Source organism: Pleurodeles waltl, chromosome 9, assembly GCF_031143425.1.
Source record: "Pleurodeles waltl isolate 20211129_DDA chromosome 9, aPleWal1.hap1.20221129, whole genome shotgun sequence".
In the NCBI taxonomy this organism is placed as follows: domain Eukaryota; kingdom Metazoa; phylum Chordata; class Amphibia; order Caudata; family Salamandridae; genus Pleurodeles; species Pleurodeles waltl.
The window spans coordinates 873,692,036-873,717,932 of NC_090448.1; the positions used below are offsets into that span (position 1 = coordinate 873,692,036).

The 25,897-nt window shown below is 42.4% G+C and overlaps 1 protein-coding gene across 3 annotated transcripts in view; it reads left to right on the forward strand.

Annotated features, from left to right (window-relative positions):
- The window catches only part of RPS6KA5 (ribosomal protein S6 kinase A5), a 451,666-nt gene that overhangs the window by 172,408 nt on the left and 253,361 nt on the right, over positions 1-25,897 (forward strand). For all 3 annotated transcript variants that reach the window (XM_069208183.1, XM_069208185.1, XM_069208184.1), the window contains exon 7: positions 14,650-14,753. In XM_069208183.1, coding sequence (XP_069064284.1) covers positions 14,650-14,753 — 104 coding nt within the window. The remainder of the gene's footprint in view (positions 1-14,649; positions 14,754-25,897) is intronic.

Consider the following 25,897-nt stretch of genomic DNA (forward strand, 5'->3'; position numbering starts at 1 on the left):
TGCGCCGGTCCTCCAACTGAGTGCAGGAACAACAGCTCAAATCTAGGTCGCTCTCTAACTTTCTCTGGGTCCTGCAGCTGGGTCCGCTCTCTGCCACCCTGAAATTTTAAGAGCCGGAGCAACTCCCACCCAATTGAATGACTTTTATGAGGCTGTGCACCTCCTTTTTGGACAAGTCGACCCCTTTGGATTGCCAGCTGGACCCATTGGTTCAGAAGATACCTGAATGGGTTTCCGCCAGCGGGTTCAACCTCCGCACTAATTGGGCCCTTTGGATCTGTTCCTAGAGCTGGACTAACTCTAGTTTTGAGTCCATGACCTCCACTAAAGTTCAGTCCAAGGGCGCAGTTCCAGCAGCATTGACCCCATAGTCATTCCTGACTCAGATACTGAGCCAGAGCAGCATTGTACGATGTCATCACCAACTGGACCAAGACCATCCAGGCAGGAAACAGTGCCTCTTTTTTCAGGCAGGCCCTGTGACTAATATGCTTGGGGTGGATCCGAGGATCGTTATGGTCATCCTGACTTCCTTGTCAAACCCTTTGCCCCGAGGATAACTGGTATGAGGAACTGACTGATGACAGTGTCCTGGACACCTGCCAGACACTGACCTAGTCTCTCCTCCTAGTGTGGCTGTGAAGGAAGAGGCTTCCTTTGCCATGGTGCTGTGGAGGGCGGCCGAGGTCCTTGACCTTACGCTGCCCTCAATGGAAGTCAAGACCAATGTCTTGACAGAGGTGCTTCAAACCGGGATATTCTACATGGAACTCCTCCTTTCTTTAAATGAAGTCCTCAGTGATGTTCTGCTCTGTGTCTGGGCCAAACCATGCACAGGTACTCTCGTTCACAGCAGGATTCCCTGACACCACCACCCTCCTTATGGGGGTCCAGCATTATTCACCCAGCACCTCACCCTAGAAAGCCTGGTGGTGCAGGCCTCAACTTCCAAAGTTAACCTTGTTGCATTTCCTACCACCCCACTGGATAGGGAATCCAAGAGACTGGATACCTTAGGTAGGAGGATTTTCTCTTCCACCAGCCTTGCACTGTGGTCAGTGAATCCACGTGTCCCTTGGGCCAGTGTTCCCACACGGTGTGGGACTCGGCTACACAAGTGCTACCCATGGTCTTGGAGGAGGTCCGAACCATCCTGGCCCAGGCTTTTGCTGAAGGCAGGGATGCAGAAAAGTTCAAAAAAAGCTGCCAAATAGACATGACTGACTTCTTGGAAGAGTGAGCTACATAGACAGTAGGGCACCGCCCAGTCATTGGGACTAACCATGACCCCTCGGCCAGCTACGCTACACTCTACCTTTCGCTTCTTCTGTGGCTGTGGAAGCGGCTACCAGTCTTGTCCATTTCCACCCATCAATCACAGCCAGGAGACTCCCCAGTCCCTTAATGGCTAAGGATGCTGCTCCCACATCCTCGTGAGACCAGAGGACAAAGATCTGCCATCAAACCTCTTTAATGTGCTCTTGCAACATCATTGGCAACAGTTTGGCAGCAGAATCAGGCAGGGGCTGTAGCCTGGATTTCAGTGAGGCTGACTCTGAGGCTTCTGGCTCTCATGGCCTCCTGAATCCAGATGGTAAAGTATGTCTGCAGAAATATGCAGACTCTTCATTGTAACTAGAAGTTCCAGTTGGCACAGGATTTGGGGAATCTCTGGGACCTGGTCCAGCTATCGGAGGGAATTGCAGTGGTGCAGTGGTGGCTGACAAACTGCGATTGGGTCAGTGGCAGACCCCTCTTCTTTCCCCACCCAGATCTCAAAGTGGTGACTGATACATTGCTTCTGGGTTATGGTGGCCACTTGGTTGAGGTGAGGATTAGAGGCTCTACTCCATATTAACCTGTTGGAGTTGAGAGCAATTTGCTTGACATTAAAAGCCTTCCTTCCATCCATCAAGAGGAGGCTGGTTCAGGTCTTAATGGACAACACCACGGCTATGTGGTTTTGCAACAAGTGGGCAAGTTGAAGTCCTGGACCCTGTGCCAGGAAGCCCTGCACCTCTAGACATGGCTTGAACATCAGCACATTATCCTAGTCGTACAACACCTGGCAGGCTTTCTCAATGTTGACTCATTTCCTGAATGGTCTTTAAAATCTGTTTCCTCCCAAACCTTTTGTACGGCCCCAGTGAGACCTTAACTTGGTCTTAACCTACTTGATGTGTTCCCCTTTTGAACCCATGCATAGCTGCCCTCTAAGACTTCTGATGATCATGACAGTCTTCTTGGTGGTTGGTGGGCCAGGAGGTTCTGTGAGCTCCTTTTTCGCAGACTAACAAGTTATCCAAACTCTCACCTCTTTTTTACCAAAGGTGGTGACACCTTTCCATGTTGGTCAAAGCCTCATGCTGCCAACCATCTTTGATCAGCCTAACCTGTACAAAGATAAGGAGAGACTGTACCTCCTCGACCCAAAAAAGTGTTGTCAGTTTATATTGACTGCACCAAAGAACACGGATGGATCACCGGGTGGATGATCTGCTTTTTATAGGGTTCACTGGAGCGGCAAAGGGGAAAGCCATGCAGAAGCGGAACATCTCCAGATGTATTGTACTCTGCATAAAGATCTGCTTTGCATTAGCCAAGAAGCAATCTCCTGAGGACTTGCAGGCTTATTCCATGAGAGACAAAGCTTCTCCTGCGTGGGTATCCTTGCATGTTTACTAGTCACTGACGACTAGACAGCCAGGTCCGTCGTGACAGGCACTTTCCCAGTTTGGTTCTCCAGGACTTTTTGGTATCAGCCACTTTGCAGACCCACCCCTGTTAAGGTATTGCTGGGGTCTGTGGCTAGAGGTCTCCATCAGAGGAACAAGTTAATTACATTTGTTAATGGATCTGTGTCGAAGTCTCCATCAGATGAACAAGTTACTTAACGCCTTATGTCTCTATCTAATGTCACATTCCTTACGAACCCTACCATCCTCCTGTTCTGCAAACCTGTTTCTCTACCTAAAAAGGTCCCTGTACACTGGTTATTCAGTCTTCTGACGTGGCTCTGTGCTTCTGCTGTGGAAATAGACACGAAAAGAAACTGAGCTTGCTTGGGTGACTCCTTTATAGGCACTGTGCATGGTACATCCACTCCAGACAACACCTAGGTTGCTGACAGGAAGCTGATCTGCACCACCTACCGGCGCACAGATGTGTACTGCTCAGGATTTTCCAGATCCAGTATGACACCTGGGGAATGTTCTCTGGTAAGGAATCTGTGGCTAGCTAAGTCTCTGCCAGATAAGGCATTACCAAAGAAAAATAACTTTTTTTTCAATTTCAATTCCATTTTGTACTTATTTTTTGATAAATGTCCCAAAATGATGTGATTGAGCCCCGCACTAAAAGATCAAGTCAAGAAAGATTCCAGAAAATATAGATTTTTATTCCTCCCAAAGCATGAAGAAGTGCTGGATACGTTCAATTCTACCTAGAAGCAAATTCCACAGTGAGTTAAGCATATCTGAAAAAGATTGACCTCTCCATACTTTCTTCCTGGTAGTTTTAGGAGGCACTAATGCGTGTTTTCCAGCAGAGCTCAAAACACTTGCAGGGAGTGCAAGGTAAATCATAATTAGGTGCAATGCTAAATATGATTTTGTGTGTCCAAGTGAGCATCTTAAACTTAATTCAGGAAGTCACCAGAGGGTAATGAGGTTTGTGCCAGTTCCTGAGAATGAGCTGTCCTGCACAGACTTTTGTAAGTCCTTGCTGACATTGGCTTTCAAGTACCAGCTAACAGCACCTTTCCATAATCAATTTTGAGGCAGAAAATCGCTCCAGTATTGGTATTAGAATGTTGAGTTTTGTTGGTTAATGAAGGCTGGAATAATTTTATTGACCTGACAGTCCATTGAGAACCATTTGTTAACACAATCCCCTATATTTTTCACCTTGCTTTTCACCTGCTAGCTGTCGTTCATCTGATCCTTTGTAGCAGCCTTAACACTCCTGCTACCTTCTGTCTGTCCATTGTTTGATCATTGGATACCTTGGGCACCATTTGGGTATCCTTAGCATAGTTTTGAAAGCCCAGCCCCAAGTTCACCATAAGTTGGTCTAATGGCTGACCTTAAAGGCAGAAAAGATCAGAGACAAGCAGTAACCTTATTGTACCAAGCAGTAAACTGAGATTGCAATTATCGCAATCAGAGTAACCTCCCAGTCCTGGATATGTCCTATGACATGAGAAGCTAACATTAAGTTACGCTAGGGCTCCTGCAACCTTCCAGGCTACTTTATTTTATGAATGAATCCACATACCATACATTAAAATCTCTGAGTAAAATTAGTTTGTGTTTGGATTGAGTAAGAGGCAGGCAAATATCCAATAGTGTGTTGTTAATAGCTGAGCTTATTTTGGAAGGACAATGAATGACCAGAATTGTTATTGACTCTGAGTTAGATTTACTGTGACTCGCTCTTCAGTGTTCAAAAGTAGAAGTGGGAGGAGGGTGAACCACTTGTATCCATAACTTTGTTGTTGATCATTTCAAACCTAACCCATTATATTATGAGCCCTTATTATTGTATGAGTGTCTGGAAAGGCAGTCATTAGATCTGGCCCAGGTACCTCCCCAAACTTGTTTAGTTTTACATTTTACTTTGATTATCCTCTACCAACTTCCAACTTCAAACTTGTTTCCAAATTTTGATGTAAATTAGTGGAATCTTTCTGAAAGTAGGCACTATGACCCCATTGGTCAAAAATGGGTTTGACCACAGTCTTCAGTCTAATAGTCAGTCAAACCACAAACCAGTTACCACTCTTTCATGATCAGGTGAACTCATTGAAAATACGTGGCCATTCAACTTTCAGCCTTCATTGAACAGTGAAACTTATTGGCAATTGATCAATCCGGCTTTCGAAAAGACTGCAGTAAACAGACAGCCACAGTCATGATCATTAATAATGTCCTTCACATGCTGAACAATAGAGAGGCCTGCCTTCTAGTTCTAGTGCCTTGTAGTCCTTCTTAATTTATGAGAGGCATTTGACTCTATAGACTATCAGAGGCTTATTGAAATCCTAGTGTCTCACGTGTGTCTCAAGCAGTGTCCTAAGTGGTTTGCCTCTCATCATTCCAAATAGACAGTTGGTCATCATAACATAAGACATGTAGTCGTAAAGTACATATTTATGGCTTGGAGCATCTTGGCGCTGGGTAACAGCCATTTATTGTTATGCAACTTAGTGGTAATAATTTTATTGACCTAGGAAGAAGTGGACCTGCCAGAATTTTCAGCCTGTTACTATGAGGTCAAACACAGATTTCCGGTGTGTTTAAATTAGTCCACTGAGCCACCAGCCCACCTAGGGAAGAATCCTCCTCTGAACTTGACATAGTTTCAAGTGGAGATCTGTGTTTATTTCAATTTATACATCTTAGTTCAATTTATACACTGAGTCTTGGTCGAAGACTTGGATGTGTCCATCTACCAATATGCAGATGTCATGTAACTGCTTAACTTTGAGTAACGTTGCTACCCTCACAAAAATAACTGGATTTATAATGTTACGCTAAAACTACCCACCAAAAAAGTTCAAACTGGATTAAAGAATTAAAAATAGATGGGCTTGCATACGAACATGACCAAATATTCAGGTCCTTGGACCAGTGGATAGACAGCAACCTCACAGAGAATAAAGAGATCAAACGTATAGTAGTACGTACATTCAAATGCCTCAAATTTCTGAAGCAATTGGACATCTGTGCGTGCAGTGACATGAGCTTGTACCATGCCGTCATTCAAGCAATTGTCATCTATAAAAATAGACTACAGAAACACACTACGCAATGGAGCACCGAAAATCTCATTGGCATACTTAAAAGCTCTTATGCTCTCAGTAGAACGTCTCAGGGCTGATTAAAAAATGTGATCTTTTTATGCTGGCACTGAGATTCAAGAATCAAATTCAAACTCTCCTGTACAACTTTTAAAGCATTCTGACTTTAGCAATCTTTATAGCTGTATTCCCCTCTAATTATTTCTGATGGGACTGAACACCTCAGAATTAAAGAAACCGTTGTTTCTAGATCTTTTTTGGAGCTGCACCGCTATTATGGAATCCTGTCATGGAAGACTTCAGAAGTGTTGAGAACATTGGCTCCCTATGGATAAAACTCAAGTCTTATTTTTTAATTGCAGCTCATTACTTAACTGCTTTCCTGTCGTCTCTCCCATTTGGTGAACAACACTGTTCGTCTCGCAGCTGGTCTACCGCACTATCTATACTCCTCTTCGCTCCTTAAAAGTATCTCTTTTCCATATATTTGTTTTTATCTTTCAAACTTCCCATCCACCAGACTGCTTCTGCTCTGCTTCTCTGCTCTTAAATATTGTACAGTTCTTTTATGGATGTGAGGAAACAGGCTTTTTGCAGGTTCACCTCCAATTTTTGCCCCCGCATTAACTACTAGGCACTGGTGTAATGGCTCAGAGATGTCATGAACCCTGCTAATCAGGACTCCGTTCATGTGCTCACACCCTTATAAGGGTACATGGTTGATTAGCGTACAGCCAGTTGGCATAGCTTAACTTACTTGTAAGTTCGTAGTGTATGGTGGCAGTAGATAAATGTAATTCTGAGACCTTGTCTTACTTAAACAGTAACTTAAAAGCTCACTATCACCCATCCGGAGTTGAGAATGAAAGTAATTATAAAAAAAAGAAAACTTTAAATAAATAAAATGTTTAATTGGCCATTATCCTAATCAAATGTTTGTTACTAATGGTCTCCTCAATGCAAAAGGCAAAAAGGGATCAAGCATTTGTTAGCTCACATTATATTATAATTGAATATTATAATTGAAAAAAGCCAGTGCTTCTCCTGCTTATCATGGCTAACAGGTTTGACACTGAGAGTTGTTATTCTACCTTCTTTAATGTCAGTCCAGTCGATAGGGGTCATCAAATTAAACCTATATATTAAACTCTAGAGCTCTGGTAGCCTGGTTCAGTTGAATCAATAGAGCATCTCCGCATTAGTTGCTTGCTCTCATCTAACTTAAGAGGACAAACAGCTCCAAAACAGTACTTGCAGGGCGACACCGTCTTTGGTTAAGGCACTTGCCTCTCTGAAGAGACTATGGTTATAAAAGCTCCAGGTAATAGTAAGTAGCAAATTAAGAAAGGGACGGCCCGTTGTACCGTGAAATACCCTGACAGGGCATGAACAGGCCCAAACTTCGTGCAATTTCACTCCTTGCATGTATGACATCGTCATTGGACCTTATGGTGCTTTCGTGTCATGCTTAGCTTCTAGATTCCCACACACTTTAGTGCATAGAGACTGGAAAGGACTGAAATTCTAAGAAAAAAAGTCAAGCAGAGCATCAAATGCAGCATCCCATTCTTTGTGTTTTAGAATCAAAGCCTGGGGGCACCAGAGAGCTGCACTCAAGATGGCAGCACGAAGTGTGAACTCTGGCGGTTTGACCTCAGTGTCTACTTCACTCACTGTGGTACACCACCGAAACTAGGCAAATCCAACTGCTGGGTCAGGTTGAACGAACCCCAGTGTCTGGCCGTAGCTTCTTGGACAAGTTGAAAGTGTACTTCTGCCCTTTTTGACCAGCCAACTGTGGCGATCCCCTGTTGCCTATGTAACACCGAATGAGAGCCCGGCCTCGCTACACCCCTGTTCCCCGGTGGAGAGGGGGATTGGGGGATTGAATGGACTCTAAACTGTTTTATTGTGCTTCTCTTGCTGTGTGCAGTGAAACAAGGTTTGCCTGGTACATTGCGATCTGCATCTGGCTGCTGGACCCAATGCGCATTCTCTGCTGCATCCTGTCAGCACTGCGAGGTCTTACTAACTCACATATCTTGCAGCTACCCGGTAGCCCCCTTGGATTCCCTGTGCTGTGGAGAGATAGAGCCTGGAGGCAATCTGCACCTGAACTACTTACCATAAAAAGGTGCCTGTCCCCGGGAGTGTGTTGCCATGGGCAAGGCAGATCACAGGCACTTTTAAGCTGCAGGTCAACAAACGGTAGGGGGGGCCTCAACAATGCCCTTCCAAGAAACACCCCCACTGACAACACTACTGAGGATGTTGCCAAGCTTTTGTGAGATTTGACTGAGAACCTCCCATCTATCAACAATAAAATTGATACCCTGACCATTGGAAGCATCTGACAGACCAAACGTACTGGGTTGTTTCAATGTAAAGAGACTTACTAAAGAGACCTACTGTGAAGGGAGTAGAATCGGCTGACCACAACAGTCAAAATGATCTCTTAGAAAGGCAAAAGGAATTTGAAGGCATGTACAACTTTTTTTCAAGTACTTTCAAGGATGAATGCAAAGAAGTGCAAACTGTTATTTGACAAGGTTTTCACCCTTCACAAAGAATCCCTATTTCCCCCTATCTGCCTGAAGGTTCAGTTTACACAGCGGGATGCTATTTGCGGGCTAATAAAACCCACCAAACAAAACAGGACCCAAGGAATATTCACTAACTATACAATTTCATCATAATTCCATCCTGGAAAACCCCTGAAGAAGAGAGTTATCAGCCCAAGTTGTCCTAGAAAATTTGAGAAAATATGGAGCCCGTGGCAGGCAGTGGAGGATGGTCACCGACAGTGGTGGATGTACGGGGGACACACACGAGGTGAGTGGTGTGACACTCTTGAGGACCCTGGGCAGGAGGGAGGAGGTGATGAGGGCCTAGCCACCAGGATCCTTGAGTGGGCTGGGGCGTTAGTCCCCATAGTACTGTGCTACGCTTTTGCCAGAATCCGACTACTGTGCAGAGTTCTTGGTGACATATACAGCATTAGACCAATGGAGTCTGGCTTCCTGGTCCATGTTTGGGTTCGGGGGGTAGGGTATTTTTAATTATTTATCTTTTTATTTATTTATTTTTTGACTTGGTTGTATTGGGTCAGTTGTGGGCTGTTATATAAGTGAAAGGTACCGCTATTCTCTGTGGTGTGATGATAATGTATGCTCTGATACTTGTTGAAGCGGCCAATGAAAAGATTTTATAAACTAGAAAAGCCAAAAAAAGAAGAGGGTTATCCCTCAAACATGTATTGGCTGGCTGTATAATGATCCAAATAAAGATAGATTTTAGTGAAACTACATTACCTGGATCAAGAGGAGAAACGTCAATGTTATTTGCAAATTCTAGAGAAAATTGAGATAATCTTATGCCGCCAATAAGGTTGCACAAAAAATAAACAAAAGAAATATTGCTGCTAACCCTTGCAATCTAACTATACCTCACCCATAGCATATATTTGAATCCATACAGCTAAAATGTCTATTAAATGAACAAGTACCCTAAGCCAAGCAGCGGGCGTGTGGGAACACCAGCAGAATAAAACAATTCTCATTCAGCACACATATCAATTCATATAATGCACTGCCCAGATCCATTGCAGGATCTAAAAGGCTTCTGCTCAATCTAGAGCACCACTAACATTTACAAGTGCCAACTTGAAAAACAGGCAAGTGTGTCAGAAGCGCAAGTGCAGTGCAGGCCTAAGTATAAAATGGACATACAAAGTGACTGCAGTTAAACAACCATGGTGTTTTCATTCAATGCATTGTAAATCAACTCAAATCACTGAAAAAGGCAAAATGAGTTCACATGTGCCTCGCCAACATCAAGTACTTTTTCTTCAGAGTCATCAACAAAGTCATTCTGACTTCCCATTGTGGACCCAAAGTACACCAATAAAGATTTCAAAGCATGCACCTAGTACTGGTGGACAACCCAGATTTCAGAGGAAGGTTTAATGCCTTGAATCTTTCTTCACTCTCTTCTTCGTGTTCAACAATATTTCAGAGATCATCGTTAGAACTTCTAGAAGAGATAAAAAACATATCTTTATGGGAGCAATAGAGCCAGCTCCAATAGAGGATATGTCCAGTTGCACCATTAGTAGAGCTGTACAATTTGAGCCAACAGTTGCATGTGGTTGCATTAGCTCAAATTGTGTGCACCTTGCGGATTGGAAACTATCTGACATTGATAGATCTCCAAGAGGCATATTGCCAAATACCAGTCAAAGCAGAACATCTTCATTGTCTGAGGTTTAAGATCAGAGATCACTCTTAGACAAGAGGTAGACATCAGTACTGATTTACACTCCTACTTTGTTTACAAATATCAAGTTAGTAGCAGTTTCTGATATTCATTTTAGAGCCATCCTTGAAGTTGTCTGTATTTATGCAGTTGTATGGAAAAAGCTCAATCTCTCACTTCTTCTCAAGTGAGCATTTGTGTGACCTGTAGCACTCTTCAATCTAGATTTTTCCATGAAAACAAAACAGTCTCACCTTTTCCAATCTAAGAAACTTAAGTTTATGGGAGTGGTAATGTGTTCCTCTGTGGGGCTAGCCCTTTCACCTCAAGAGAGGGTAATAACCTTAAAGGAGGCAGCCAACATTTCTCCAAGAAATCCTGTGAGGCTAATGCCCCCTACCTTGTCGCAATGCAAAGATTGCAATATCCAGCCAATTGCTGGAGTCTATTTCAGTCACTTTGTTGTTTGATCTTAGAGTCTAATCAGCCAAACGGGGCTCCTCTTCATGCTGAAGACTATCAAACCCAGTTTTATACCTGCAGTCCATTCCTTTCCTCTGCTGGAGAACTTTATCAACAACACAACTACAATATTTTACTTTAAGACAGGCGGAATTTGATCTTGTCCGTGCATCTTAGCAATTTGAAGAAGACCTCCTCCAAGTGCTGCAACATGCTCTATGAATTGGAAATCAATAAAGATATTTGAGTGACCCTCTTTGACTGAAGTATTTTCTCATAGAAGCATTGGCAGTGGAAACACACTTTGCCTGGAATTTGTAACATCTGAGGTTGGTGGTAAGCTGTTTGGTGGTGCTCTCCTAGAGCATTGGTTAGGTTATTGTCTTCATGCATTTCACCTTCTTTATTGGGTTCTTCTGAAGTTTGAGGTACTGCATTCATGTTAATTCTTATTTTTACCCAGAGTGAAAAGATTGGAGCTTTTAAGCAATCACAGTGCCTACTTCACTGACTACATCTACTGTTGAGTCCTAGCAAAGAGATCATTATGTGGCTGGCAGGTCCCAGCATCCCTCCGGTGTGCTGTGGGAAAATCTTGATGAAATTAGGAGAGCTGTGCTTGCCACTGTGTAGCTATGGTTCAACCACAGTTTCCACTGAAAGGCATTTCTGATTTTCTTTAACTTTGTACCCTACGTATAGGTCTGCAGCAATATTGGCAGTCACTAGACGTAGTCAGCTAAGGTCCAAAATGTCTATCAATTCTGGTGAATATTGGTGCAGGAGGAAAAAATGTTAAGGAGGACTTGAAAAAAGTTGCTCTTACTATTTTAGGTCCCATTGGAAATGTTGCTTACACACACTTGGCATGTAAATCAGTTAGTAGTTTTGGAAATATATCCCTTTAAAAAAGTTGAACTGAAAAGGGTTTGAATATCTCTGCAGTTTGAAAAGACGAGCAAAAACTTGCTACTCCTTTCAATCATATTTGAATTTTTTAACACATGCAGTGGAATGCAGGGCCTAGTCACAGGACACATAGGAAAGACCCTCGGATAATCCACCCTTCAGGATTGACCAGCCATGGCAGGTTGGTTGCAGGACATGGCCACTAGCCAGGGTCTGTGGCCAACTTTTGGTATGCATGGTCACCCGCAGCAGGGTAGTCACAGGGCCTGCCCAAACGCCTTTTGTTTCTGTGCAACATTGGTTGGCTGACCCTGGTAGGTACAGCTGAGGCCTACACTCGTTGCGCATGGCCAAAGCAGTTGATAACAGGTTTTGAGCTATCAAAGTTAGGTGCAAGTCTGCAGATGCCTGCAGTTTAGACCTGTGGCCAGTACCTGATTTGCAACCCTTTGGTCGTGAACAGTAGTGGCTAGCCACCTGTGGAGAGCCGGGCAACAGTCATAACATGAACCACCAGTGCGCACAGCTTTGGACATGTGCACCATGAGGTTGGTGGATCCCAGTATATTTGGGCCTGAATGCCTGCAGCTAACCTTGGCTGTGCAATGTGTAATTCACTGAAAAAACACAGGTCAAAACTGAGTTACGGCCACCACAGGAGAGCATCCTTCACATCAGTGCTTTGGAACTAATAGCTTTACCGTCATTACTTCAGTCATTACTAGCCACATTTCAACACACAAAATGGTACTCACTCAAACAAGCATGACCACAAAGTACTAGAAATATAGAAGCCAAGGATGTGCACATTTTTCCTAACTGTATCAGTGAGCACAAAGATTTGGCATTGGATAATGCATCCTCAAATACCCTTCCTAGTGGAATATCTCCTGGTGGTGGACAATTACTTTGCTGACCCGCTGAGCAGGATTCACCAAGAAAGTCACAAATGGAAAATACGCTTGCACATTCTCTACACACCTCCAAGATTGGTGGCCCTCAAAACTGCAACTGTTCGGCACTCACAAAATCCCAAAATGCCAAAGCTTCACCTGCAATGCCCAATGAATATGATGATCAGGGGTATTTCCTTACGCCTTTGCCCCACTAACCACTCACTCGTTTTGTAGTATAGAAAATGAGCTAAGCACAAGTAATGTTAATCCTCATTAAACTAATGTGAGCATGTTAGCGCAGATACTCGCTACTGTAGGGGATGTCTGTTCATCCACATGAAACTATAAATGCGCCCAGATTTAGTCAGTCAGTATGAAGAAAAGTTACAGCATCCCAACTCAAGGCACTCAGCCTTGTAATCTGACACCTGACGTTTTAGAATTTGAATACTTGCAGCTTCCTTAGACTTGTATGAAGAAGGCAAGGGAACCTACCACAAGAACATGTTATGCAGCAAAATGGAAAAGCCTTGTTGTTTTCTTTTGCAATCCTCTTAGTGATTCATAGGAGGTACCGAACAGCACATTGTTTATTGTCTCTTACATCTTCAAAGAGCATGCTTGGCCTACACTACAGTATGGGTCCATTGAGCCTACATTCAACACAGAAAACATCAGTCTGTCTTAAAATCCCAATCATCAAACGATTTATGGACAGCATAGAAGATGCATCTTTACTGGACTCTCCTAAACTTTCCCTGTTGCTTCTTTGGGCCTCATTCTTCTTGCCTGGCTCACATGAGCCCCCTTTGAACCACTACATTCATGTCCACTCCAAGATATGCCTCCAGAAATAGCATTTTTGTAGCCAATGCTTCACTCAGATGTGTTAGTGAGCTTCAGAAATTGTTAATTGATGAACCTTTTATTTGATACAAGTACACAAGGTCAGAGTTGTGCTGTGCTCTTGCACTCATTTTCTACCTGAACTTGTGTATTCACTTTATCTCAACTGGTCCATTGTTTTATCTCCCCTTATCTCACAGCCGCAATCACTAACGGAGGAAAGTTTACCAATATTTATCTGAGGAGTAATCATACTAATACACAGGCATTTGTAGCTTTTGCACAGCCATATATTGGCAACACTATCTCAAAAGCGGGGTTAAGCAGATGGATTACTAGAGGCATTCTGCTTTGTTACTAAAAAACAAAATGCACACTGCAAAACATACCAAGAGCACATTTCAATCACACAGAAAGTGCCACAATGTCATTCTTAGGAAATCTCTCTCTGGAAGATATTTGCAATTATTTTGCATAGAGTTCCGTCTTTGCTTTTACTAAGCACTACTGAGTAGACATCCATGCCTGCCACAAAGCACAAGGTGTGCAAGCAGTATTTAAAACAAAGTTCTACATATGTTTCACTGCTGCTTGCAAGCTACCACTTTACTGCTTTTTATTCTGTGCACAACATGTGATCTACAACTACAAAGGTTGCATACAGAAAAGTTTACTGTAACCACTGGTTTGCATCTTGTACTGCTGTAGGTTTGCATGCCCCAAACCACTTTTCCTAAAGCGAGCCCTGCACAACACCAGTGCACATAATGAATATACACATACTTCTTCACCAGTACACAGGCGCTATAACATTTCAGTAGTAACCACATATATATATATATATATATATATATATATATATATATATATAACTACTCTTCACAATCTAAGGTGGCATCTATGGTTTTGGAAAAATTGTGGGTGTCAGTGATGGTACAGCAAGTCATCTCAAAATCAAATCTGCTACTCTGCAGAAAAGCAACTTGTAAAGTTCTAGGTTCAGCACTGTGCAGCAGGTGTGTGTACCATGTTAATCTAAAGAACTATAGATGGAAAAACGTTTATGATGGGTAAGTAACATTTTCCTTTCAAATTAGATTACTTCTGCAGTGGAAATCATGCTGCAGTATTGTATTAACATATTGAAAAGCAAGTCATGCCCAACTGCTTTATGTTATGATGTTGGTGCCATGTGATTTACTTTTATCTTTTGTTCACATTTTTGTACCACATTATCTTTGTATTGTAAGTGGGCCTATTTTAGAGATTAATTCAATTGAGCATGTCATTCATAATGCATTTCTGACTGATAATGAGGCATTAGTTATTGTTTTAATCATGAAGGATGACTGCCCTGCACATATGTGACAATTTGACCTCTTTAATCCATGTATTAATAGCTGCATTCTAGTCTTTATTTATGAAATGATATGCTTACTATGCTGTTTGCCAAACTGAAATTCATTATTTTCCATTTTGCAGGCAGTGGACTGGTGGAGCTTAGGCGTTCTTACATATGAATTATTAACTGGAGCATCACCTTTTACTGTTGATGGTGATAGAAATTCCCAAGTTGATATTTCGAGGTAAGGTACAATTCTGCTAATGTGTGATATTAGAAGAGCTGACTATTCAGTCCCTGTATTTGCAGCTAGGAGTACATGCCAAACAAATTATGGTTAGTAGCATTGTAGGAAATCCACCTTTTTCTGCGTGGTCACCCAGTATCTTTCGCCTATTGCTGGACACTATATTTTTGCTGGCTTTAGAACTCTGTACACTGTAACTCTGCTAACCAGTGGTAAAGTGCATGTGCTCCCCTTTTAAACATAGTTGTAGTGGCTTATTCTTAGTTGGTATATTTAACTTGGATATACTCCCCTAAAATATGGTACAATATGTACCCAAAGCCTGTAAGTTAAATATCACTAGTGGATTGCAGCACCTATTTTGCCATCCACTGCAGTGACAGTGTAAAACATGGTGTTAGCCTATTATTGTAGCCTGACTATGGCTGGAAAACACTGCAGTTCAACATGTCAAACACTTTAGACAGGTCAAAAGCTCCCTTCTAAATAATAATGTCACCCCTATTTAGGACTTTTAGTCCACAAGGCAGGGTGCATGGTACTTAAATGTAGGACATATAGAAACTTACACCCTCATTACAACTTTGGCGGACGGAAAAGCCTGTCGACTGAAGTTCCAACGGGTAGGTTGCCGCCAGTGTGGCAGCCTCCCTGCCTGGGACATTATGAGTTTCCCGTTGGGTCAGCGGGTGAAAACTCAGTTTCCGCCTGCTGGCACAGCGAGAAACAGCCTACAGCATTGTCTCCGACTCCTAATAGAGCCAGCGCCAATGCTGTAGTGTGTAGGATGCACCAGCAACCGTCACAAAGTTCACTGTCTGCAAAGCAGACAGTGAACATTACGACGGGGCTGGCCATGGTGGGCCCTGCACTGCCCACGCCAAGTGCATAGGCAGTGTAGTGGACCCCCTGAACCCCCTTCTCCGATCGCCGTTTCATGGTGGTGCCACCACCATGAAACCGCTGGCAGAGAAGGGGGTCGTAATCCCCAGGGCAGCACTACTTGCAGCACTGCCCTGGCAGATTAGGACCTTCAGGCCAACATTAAGTCGTAATCTGGTGGTCCGACCGCGGCGCTACCACATTGGCGGCAGTCTGACTGCCCCCACCACCCTGGAGGTCGTTAGACCGCCAGGGTCGTAATGTGGCCTTTAATGTTGTCATGCCCTTACAGCAGAGGTCTTCAAACTGGGGGGCAGGCCCCCCTAGGGGGGCCTGAAGTGATCCCAGGGGGGGCCCCAGACTCTGGGCAAAATAAATATTATACAGATAACAGGCTTTTGTTTTAAGCAGAAGCATGTTATTGCAGTTTTAAAAAGGTAACAGTACTTAACTGCAATGTTTAAATAGGTTTAGACATATTTAAACATTGCCATGTTTATAGAATAATTGTGAAAAATTCTGAGGGGGGCCCAATGATTTTTATTTTTCAACTGGGGGGGCGCGGCATTAAAAAGTTTGGAGACCTCTGCCTTACAGTGACTAGCACCCAAAAAAAAGTACAGAATAAAATCGTAATACTGTATCTCTGAAGTAGGAGTAGCTAGAAAAATAATCAAGTATTTTAGTAGTTATTACAAATCCAATTCAGTGGAGAAGTCAGATGTTTACTAAATATTAAGGAAAAGTAACTTTTAGGAACATACCTTTTCCCTCCCTGAAATTCCTGGAGGCTACTTTGGATTTGCTCTAAACTTCTCCCAACCAGGAATTAGCATTTGAATAGGTGTAACATGCTTTCAAAGAGTGAACAGTAGTCTGATCTGAATGGGCAGATATATGTCCTCTAAACCTCTTAGAATATACAGGAAGTGGGGTTGACAATCCTTTTTGACATTACTGTGTCAAAGCCTGCTTGACAGGTCTGCTGGGTTTACATATAACACTTTAAGGTGCACTTGAAAGGCAGAGAACTGGATGGCAAGCCTTTTCTTGTGTACCTGCTATCTAGTTGCTGCTGAACTCTGCCTTTCTTACCAGACCTCTGTCTGGGTTTTACATATAATACTGGTGGTGCAGTTAAAAGAAAGGTAAACAGGATACTAAAACAATTCTTGTGCATCCACCATCTGGTTGCTGGAAAGTCCTACTTTTGTGCTATCAGACTTCTGTCTCTGGTCAAATTGTGGGTAAGTGATAGCCCCAAGCTAGATATTAGTGTTTAATGTTGGTGGACATTAGGTTTATATAGTACATTCGCCAAACACACCTCCAGACCTCAGGGGTTACGTTGAGTGTGTCTGAAGACTTTTGCTGTCTTGAAAATGCCCAAACTGAGTAGAGTTGGCCTTGCGTGCCTTTACTCCACTGGTTATGACATGCCCAGAAGTCATTCCAGCCCACTAGCTTGTGCCAGACATCAATGTAGCATCTCCAGAAACCCACTGCAGATCACCACTGGACCTAAAGACGAAGAGAAGAGGCTTTCTATGACCTAAGAGGAGCCCTTAAGGAGTGGACCTGCTCTGTCTTGTACCCAGGCCATAGAAGTGTATCACAAGGGTCAGAAGGCTGCCAAATAATCAGTTTCTTACAAGACGTTTGTTCAGAACCATTTTAATTCATGCATATTCATTGTCTATTGAGGACTTTTTTTTTTTTACCTAACCTCTTTTAGTTTGTTTTTATTTCCAGGGATGGGAGAGGCGAAAGGAAGGGAGGAGATGCTGGACACCAGATTACTTTTTTGCCAAGGGGTTCAATAGTAAAGTCTGAATGAACTCTGTGAAAGTGTATTTTGAGAAGCTTTGAAATACATACCGAGCGTTGTTTAAATTTATCAGATTGTAATTGAATTGTCTTTGTACCTGCAATTCACTATTGTACTTCACGAAAAGGATCCCCCTTCACCATGGTTATCTTTTTACGTTGGCAGCAACTTTTTCACTTTTTATGTACTCTCCTAAATATTCACAATATTTTTTGCAAGATGATCCTCCTAAATATCCTCTTGTTCTTGGGTTGCACACTTTGATTTCTGCCTGTGAAATGGTCATACATGTTCTCTTCCTTTTGATTTTGTCAACAGTTTCAGGTCTGGAGATTGTTTATACACACAAATCAGACACAGGTAGTTATCTGAGCAGAGTTCAAATGAACATTGCGATTCCATGGATATTTAATCATGTATGCAAAAAGAACAGATGATGGACAGAAAGACGAGCGTTGCTAAACATTCACCCCCAGTCACAGATCTGGGCCTAAATTCATCATTTTTTGGTTCGCCAAAACATTCCAGTTTGGACCGAGACATATACAAATCAGTCTTGACCCTGCTCCCGAACTGCCAGGCCAGGTCCTCCCCTTACCGGAAACAAGGATCCTGCAACCAGTTTTGGAGTATCACCCCTCATCAGCCAGGCTAGCCTGAATCCGGTGGCATAGCGAACACGGGACCCACGTCTGGGCATACCCTTCCACTAAGGGCGATAAAGGCTAAAAGAACAGATGATGGAGGGAATGCTGAACAGTGTCAAATATACACCCCAGTCACAGATCAGGGTCTAAATCCATAATCTTATTAATCACGTATAGCAACATTATTGTGTAATGCTATTTCTTTCAATTTCTAGATACTACTGCAAATGTGTTTATTTTAACTCATCACCTCTTTGTTCGTATTTCTGGCAGACTTTGCGACCGTTTCTTTTCCAAATTGTATTACAATTTCATAGTTAAGAATTTGACACCACTTTTGTCAGCCAATCCACAAAGAGGAAGCCACTTGCAAAACTGTCAGTAGAAAAGTAGTTCTCAGTAACCCTGTCACACCATGCTGCCCTCTCTGTCTGCATCAGGAGTTCTCAAGCCAAGTCAATAATAGCCACACTTGCAGCATGAATGATCTTATTAACAGAGCTGTTAAGTGTGAAGCTTTTAGTTGATTTAGCTGAGCCTAGTATTTCTATTGTACTTTTAATGGCTTGGATTGCATTGGGGAATCGTGTGCTAGTAGTGGTATTCCAGACTAATAAACTCTCAAGGATACAGTTGACACGTTAGCTTCCCAAAAATGACCACAAGACTACTAAGAACTTCTGTGCAAAAATGGAGGAGCGTACGTCTGAGAAATTGTTGAATTCATTGATTGGTTGTATCTCACAATATCATGTTATAATGCTGAGCTGTACAGTACTGACTACCAACGTATCACAAAGGTTAAATATGTATAGAGAAGCAAAGATTTAATAGTTTTACCGCCACATTTACATACCTTAAGTAACTATTGGCGCTCAATATTGTGAATACAATATTTTATCAGGTTGATACTTAAGTACAAGATAGTAGCATAACACCTCTTTAATCAATTTAAAGTCTATAAACAGACTGTTAAACAAGCCAGTATTTTCTACTTTTTCACCATATTGCTGAGACCAAAGCTCCTCAAAAGGAAGTTTTTAAAAATGTTGCTGACCTTAGAAATATTTTGTTACTTGATTGTCTCTCCTACCCAAATGTTTCATTATAGTTTAGCCTGCTGTTTTATTCACAAGATTTACTTGATACATCCTCTCTTCACCCACAAGCTCAAAAATCAGATATATCGGTAATCATTGTAAAAGTTGACATTCCCTTCTAACACAAGCACCAGCCCTGAACCAAATACTATTTCAAAACCGAGTTCTGAAAGTCCTCCTCTGTGACATGTGGTTCTCCAAGTATCTATCCTCTCTCCAGTACTCTGCAACTCTTGTATGGGCCCCCTGCCCAGTATTCTGCATGCCCAGACATCAGCAATTAACCAATACGCCAACCCAAATTTCCCAAACAGAGCGATCTGAGGATTCCCACTACGTGGTGATCCACCTAGTGGAAATCCATAACTTGCTACACCTTTAACTGTGTATTCCTTAAGGAGCAGAAGATTGATCCTTGTGGAACTTTCAGTGCTTACTTTCACCTTGGCTGACTCCCTGAAGCCTCCACCAGCAGACGTTTACAGTGTGTAACTCTGTCATTCTTTTTTATAGTAAGCAAGTTTTAATTTTCCAGATCAGTTCTAACAAAATCATTGAATTCTTATATCTTTCCAAGCAGTATGGGCTACAGTCTCCGCTACACCTCCCTCTTACAAATACCTTGATACGTGGAGTAATTTACTGCAAGGCCAGTTACCCTGGTCTGTCACAAGACACCTGTGTAAGCACAAAAGAGCACAGGACCATACAGCTTGGCCCATTATATGCAGCACTGGAACACTTCCAGGTTTACAAATCACTCACTAACTTCCCACCAAAGAAAAAGTGCAGTTCAAAACACTCTTACCCACAATAATTTTCCTAACCCAAACCTTTAAATCCCTCGCTCAAGTCCTCAAAAATTATCAACCATCCGTGCATCCGAGGTCAGCAACTTGAAATAAACCTGTCATTTCTAGAGGTAGTTTTTAAGGTTTAGAGGCGTATTTCTTTAATTTCAAAGTGCCCCTCTCTCTGCAACACCAACCTTGAGCATCCAATACAAGTAGGAGGTTTCCTCAATTTCTGCAAAGAACTGAAACCCACCTCATTAGATTCATCTTTGACTAAAACACCTACCTTCTATCCTATGTCAACCATTGTCCTGGCTTCCTGTTGCATCAAAACCCCATTATGATACCTTGCAGCTGTATGAGATGCCGAAGAACAGCCAGCAGTAATCCTGCATCTTGTAAGTCTGCCTATGGACCTCTGCTGTAATACTTGAATTACCAGTGGTATCAATACTGAGGACATTATTATGACAAATTTAAATTCACATTGGTAGTTTTTCGGCATTTCCTGTTGTGAACTTGCAACACTTCTGTAAGTAATTGTGATAGATGATTCCCTGTTGTGTTAAGGAGCTCACTAGGATGTATTACAAATACTAGGAGCATTGTATCAGGAAGAATCATACTGCCCCTTAAACATTTTAGAGTCTAGAAGGCAAGCCCAATAAATAGACACATTGTAGACAATTATGAACAAATGATTAGGATTGTGGGTATATTACAAAGAGACCTTTTTGTTAGCACAAAAAACACTAGGTGCATGCCAAGACAAAGAGGGGTATTATGACTTTGGCAGGTGCAGTACATGTATAAACTCTATACAGGGTGTCTGTTCCGCCTTGTGGATGTCTCACACATGCCAAACTTGAAATAATCTCTTAGCAGATCATCAGGGAAGTAATATGTGAGGTCATAAGCAGTGCATAGTGAGAAGCAAGTTATAGCTAACTCGGGAAACTGTAACTGCTGAATTCCATTGTTTTTGTTTTATTTCAGCACCTAATTATAGCGTCACTTTAATCTTTGTTGTTTACTACAACATTTCTGGGATTTTTTTTTATAAAACTGAAATCTTATTACCATACCTAACTACAACATGGATTTAACCTGTTTTTTCATTCAATTTCTTGAGCTTTTGATTATAATCAAATTAGAGCAGATGCCCAACACCCTGGGCAACCTGAAGTCAACGTCCCCGCTGCATAGGTGCCAACCACCCACTCCCAATCCCGACAGACAGCCATCTCCAAGCAGTGCACGGCCAAAAGCTATGGCCTAGAGCCCATAGCAACGCCCTGTTTCCTAGCTCCTTCAAGGGTGGGCGAAACCATACTGCACATAGCCGAAGGCCACATACCTCAGATGATGTATGGAGTCCAGGTCCTGCACTCAACATCCCCCGCGGGTGGTCAGTCCTATGCGAAAAAGCCATGTGTAGTAGGAGGTTGGCTGAAGGGTTCAACCACCCCACAGGTGCCCAAACCACTTTCTTTTTTTACATCATTTTTGGGTACTGCAGTACTCCAATGGTACATGCCATGCGAGCTTCCACCCCATGGTACAATGGGGGGAAGCTTGCATACTACCACAACACCATAGGGTGGAAGCTTGTGTGGTGGCTTCTGTTTGAGTACTACGAAACCTCATGGGTCCTGCAGGAATAACACAGTCAGATTTTTTATTTTTTTATTTTAACCTGTGAACCCACCCTCAGCGTGTGCCTGGGGGTCATGGTGCACCCTTTTAGCTCTCTTAAGGAACTTTTTCAGCACACATAGACTGAGTCCCATGTCCTGTATGGCCGCTGCAACATTTTCTTCTGAGTTGAGCCAATCAGATCACTCAGTACTGCTGGACTGGGATCGGTCACACATACCAAAATGCCGGTTCCACATACTGATGTCAGAAAAATCTCCCTCGACCAATCAGAACGCCTTTTTCTTTTAAATATTTGGTGCCACCGAATGCCCGTGGCTTCAACCTTGCTGACATGCCTTACTTTTTAACCCCTGCAAGCTAAACCTGAGCCCCTTTTGAAGTACCAATTTCTCAAAACATGCTGAATGGATTTACATGAAATCACAAGAAGCACACTTGCTAGATAAAGTTCTAACTTTTTGCCACATTTGGTGTAATTCTGTTCAGCTGCTTTTCTGTATCGAAGAGCAAAGTGTACTATGGAACTCTACATAGAAAATCAGTGCTTTGGGCACCTTTCCGCCTCTTTTCATTGTCCTTGCTTGATGTATTGGCACAAAACTTTCCATGAAAAAGCTGAGAAGTCTGAGCATTTTTCTGGAACATTTCATACACATTCATAAAACAGCGCCAAGGTTATCACCAAAACAAAAAATGCCCTTCCCATGGAAACTCTCACCTAACTATAACTGCATAGCAGCAGCTGCCACTGTGGTTAATATATATAAAACACAAAGCTTAAAATGACATAGGTGAGGGAATTAGGTTTTTTGCATATGTTTGAAAAAATCCTAGGTATTCACGGAAAAAAGAAAGATTAAAGTGATTGAGTCCACCTGTCTTGTAACGGCGACCGCAGATCACTCTGTCCCACATTCGTTTCCATGCTTCAGTACCGGTCCCATGAGACCAAAATGACTGACGGGGGGAAAAAGCACTCTTGGCTTATCAGATCGCTGTATTCTTTTAATCTACAGTGCTGGGGGAGACCCACAACTCCAGCCAGCCAGATAGCACTATAATTTAAACATAAACATCTCAAAACGGTTGAACAGATTAAAAAGAAAGTTTGAAACCGCCACTTTTTCTTGGCCCCTCTTGCTGGATTACCTTGAAACTTTCCTGAAGAGAGGCCTGGGGGGGCGGGTGTGTGTGTGTGTGTGTTGGGGGGGGGGGGGGGGAGGGGGGGGAGAACTTTTTTCGAAGGTTTTGTGAAGAGCTGCCAAATTGCACCAAAGATATCTCTCACACACACACACACACACACACACTCTCTCTCTCTCTCTCTCTCTCTCTCTCTCTCTTTCTCTCTCTCTTTCTCTTTCTCACTGTATCTGAATAATGAAAATTTGTTTGTAAAGTGCGATGGCTGCTTCGAAGAAAGCCTCCAGTGCTAAGCAGAAGAAGAAAGCAGGACAGATGGGTTTTCACATATTATACATATTTATATAATAATAATTATACAATGGTCACCACTGTGTAGTTCTAATTAAGACCTCGTTACCATAGGAAGAGTGTTTCTGGTTTGCTAATAACTTTGGTGCTGTTTCACGAATCTTCACAAAACCTTCCAAAAAAAGTTTATCCACCTAAGCCCCTCTTTGAAGGTTTCAGGGTGATCTGTCAAGAGGGGGCTGGGAAAAGAAGGGGTGGCGGTCCCAAATCCTAGTTTCTCTTCGTAATTTCCACTGGAATATTCAACCAGTGCTACAGCCCAAATGACTGAACAGAATTACAATACAAATTTGGCAGAAAACTAAATCTTTAATCAGAAAGTGTGCTTTTTGTGATTTATTGTAAATCTGTTCAGTAGTTTTAGAGTCCTTAAGGTTCAGAATTGATGTATATCGGGGCAGTTGGATTCACCGGACTGTCGAAAGCGTCCTGCGATCACACAACTTTGAATAATGGTGCAATCTGATCAGCTGAGAGGGCATCTTTTCTCGTCGGCTGTCTTGCTTCGCAGGTGCATGGAGCCCTGAGGGAGCTTGCACGCTCAGTAGCTGGCCACCACATGAGTTGTAGCTGCCTTTTCAGGACACGGGGATACAGTCCACATGTCCTGAAAATGAAAAAAAAAAAAAAAAAAAAAGACTCCCCGGACCTTGTGTGGGGGTACCAGCTGTATATATTTATTTATTTATTTATTTGTTTATTTAGTTATTTTGGGTTGATGTGATCCTGTTGGACCCTAATTTTGTTTTTAAATGTATTTTGTTGGATTTATGTAGCAATGCATACAGTTATTATGTAGCATATCAAGAACACACGTGCAATTTACACCAACTTACAATTTCGAACATGGGGAGAGGGGTTGCAGGCAAAGCATATCCATGACATCACATAATAAATGTTACCATATTTGCACATCAGGCATCTCTAAAATGCACGCTCAGCACGGTATATCTCTTGTGCGTTAGTATGCAGTTGGGGCACTGTCCAACCACTGTCCGCATACAGGCAGATTTGCGGCCCATTATGTGAAAAACACTGCATCACAGGCAGCCAACGCCTGCATCAGGGTGGCAGGACTGTGCAATGTAGCGATTAATGGAGTGCAAAGGTCTGTTAGGATTAACTCCCATTGAGATTCAAGTGGGTATTTGCATAGACCGAGTGTATCTTCATGACGAAGAGCTGTACCCTCCGCTTTTGCCCAGACAGTTAGCGATTGTACCCATGCCTCATATGTCGGCGGATCAGGGGATTGCCATTTACGACTTATAAGGCTTTTAGCCAGTAATAAGCGCAGGTCCAGAAAACGAGACGTGACTTCCAGTTTTTTTGCCCCTAGGGAACAATCCCAAAATGCATGCTTCCCTTGTCTGCAATATAGGCCGACCCACACAGTGCGCTAAGCAGTTCAGAATTGTGGTCCAGCAGCAATTTAGAGTTGGGCAAGACCACATCATGTATATTAGGTCCGCTCCCACCCTCCGACAATGTGGGCAAGCAGTGTCAATGCGACTGAAGTATCTGTTAACCTTAACAGGAGTGAGATAGGCTCTCTGTGTGACATATTATTGTGTTAGGGGTAATCACATATTGCATGGGACATACATGGGAGTTTTCCGTTGGACCCTAATGGGAGTCAGTGAGATCACCCTGCTCCTGCAGCAGTCCCACAGGAATGAGGAACTGTGCTGACTCCTGCAAACGTCCTAAGAGATCGAAAACCATTAAAAACAGTTTTTAAAAAGTGAGTGTCTGCGGCAGGTGAAGACTGTCTGCTGGGGTTTGGTCATAGGTTGCCTTCCTGTAGCCAACCCCTCTTCAGCCGTGCAGCGGGATGGCTGCCAACAGAGAGTTTGATGAATTGTCCGGCTGCTGGCATTGTTACTTATAAAAATAACTTCTAAAAACACTAGAAAATCACTGGAAAAAATAAAGGTTAAAGTGATGTTATAGTTAGGTGAATGTTGGTTTAAATGTAACATTTTAAACTAAAAAAAAAAACACTTCAATGCACAAGTTATAGTTACTTCGGGTAACCATCACTCTGGCTCTCGCTGTGCACTGCTTATGACTTTACATATTACAACACTCATGACATATTCTATGACATCATTGATAACATCACTAATTATAACTGACATAATTGATGACAGCATTGTGCATAGCGGGGGCACGAGTTATAGTTACTTGAAATAACTATAACTGGTGAATTTCAGTGTTGTTTTTTTAGTTTGTTTAAAATGTTAAGTTTAAACTGCCATTTTCACTTGAGTGTAATGTCACTTTAACCTTTGTTTTATGTGTGTGTGTGTATGTATATGCTGCTCCCTCACGCAGTCACCTCCCGGACCCGTTGTATGGCGGCACATAGACAAATTGTCCATAGCCAGTGTTGGTGCCAAAAATAAAAAAAAAAAGTTTATTTAGTAAGCACCCACGCAACTTCTCATAGAGTGCGAACAAAATGTAAATAGATAAATGGCCATATATATATTCACTGAAAAATCCAAAGGTTCAGGACGTTATAGTTAGTCTCAGATCTCACTCATACAAAACCATTGAAATCCAGCAGTTATAGTTAGTTATTTCAAGTAACTATAACTCACTGCCTAAGGTAACTATAACTCGCATCCCCGCCAGGCGCAGCTTTTTCTTTAATAATTTAACTTCTAATGTTTTATTGATATTTGTATTGATGTTATAAAAGTTGTCATGCGTGCTGTAATATCTGGGGTAA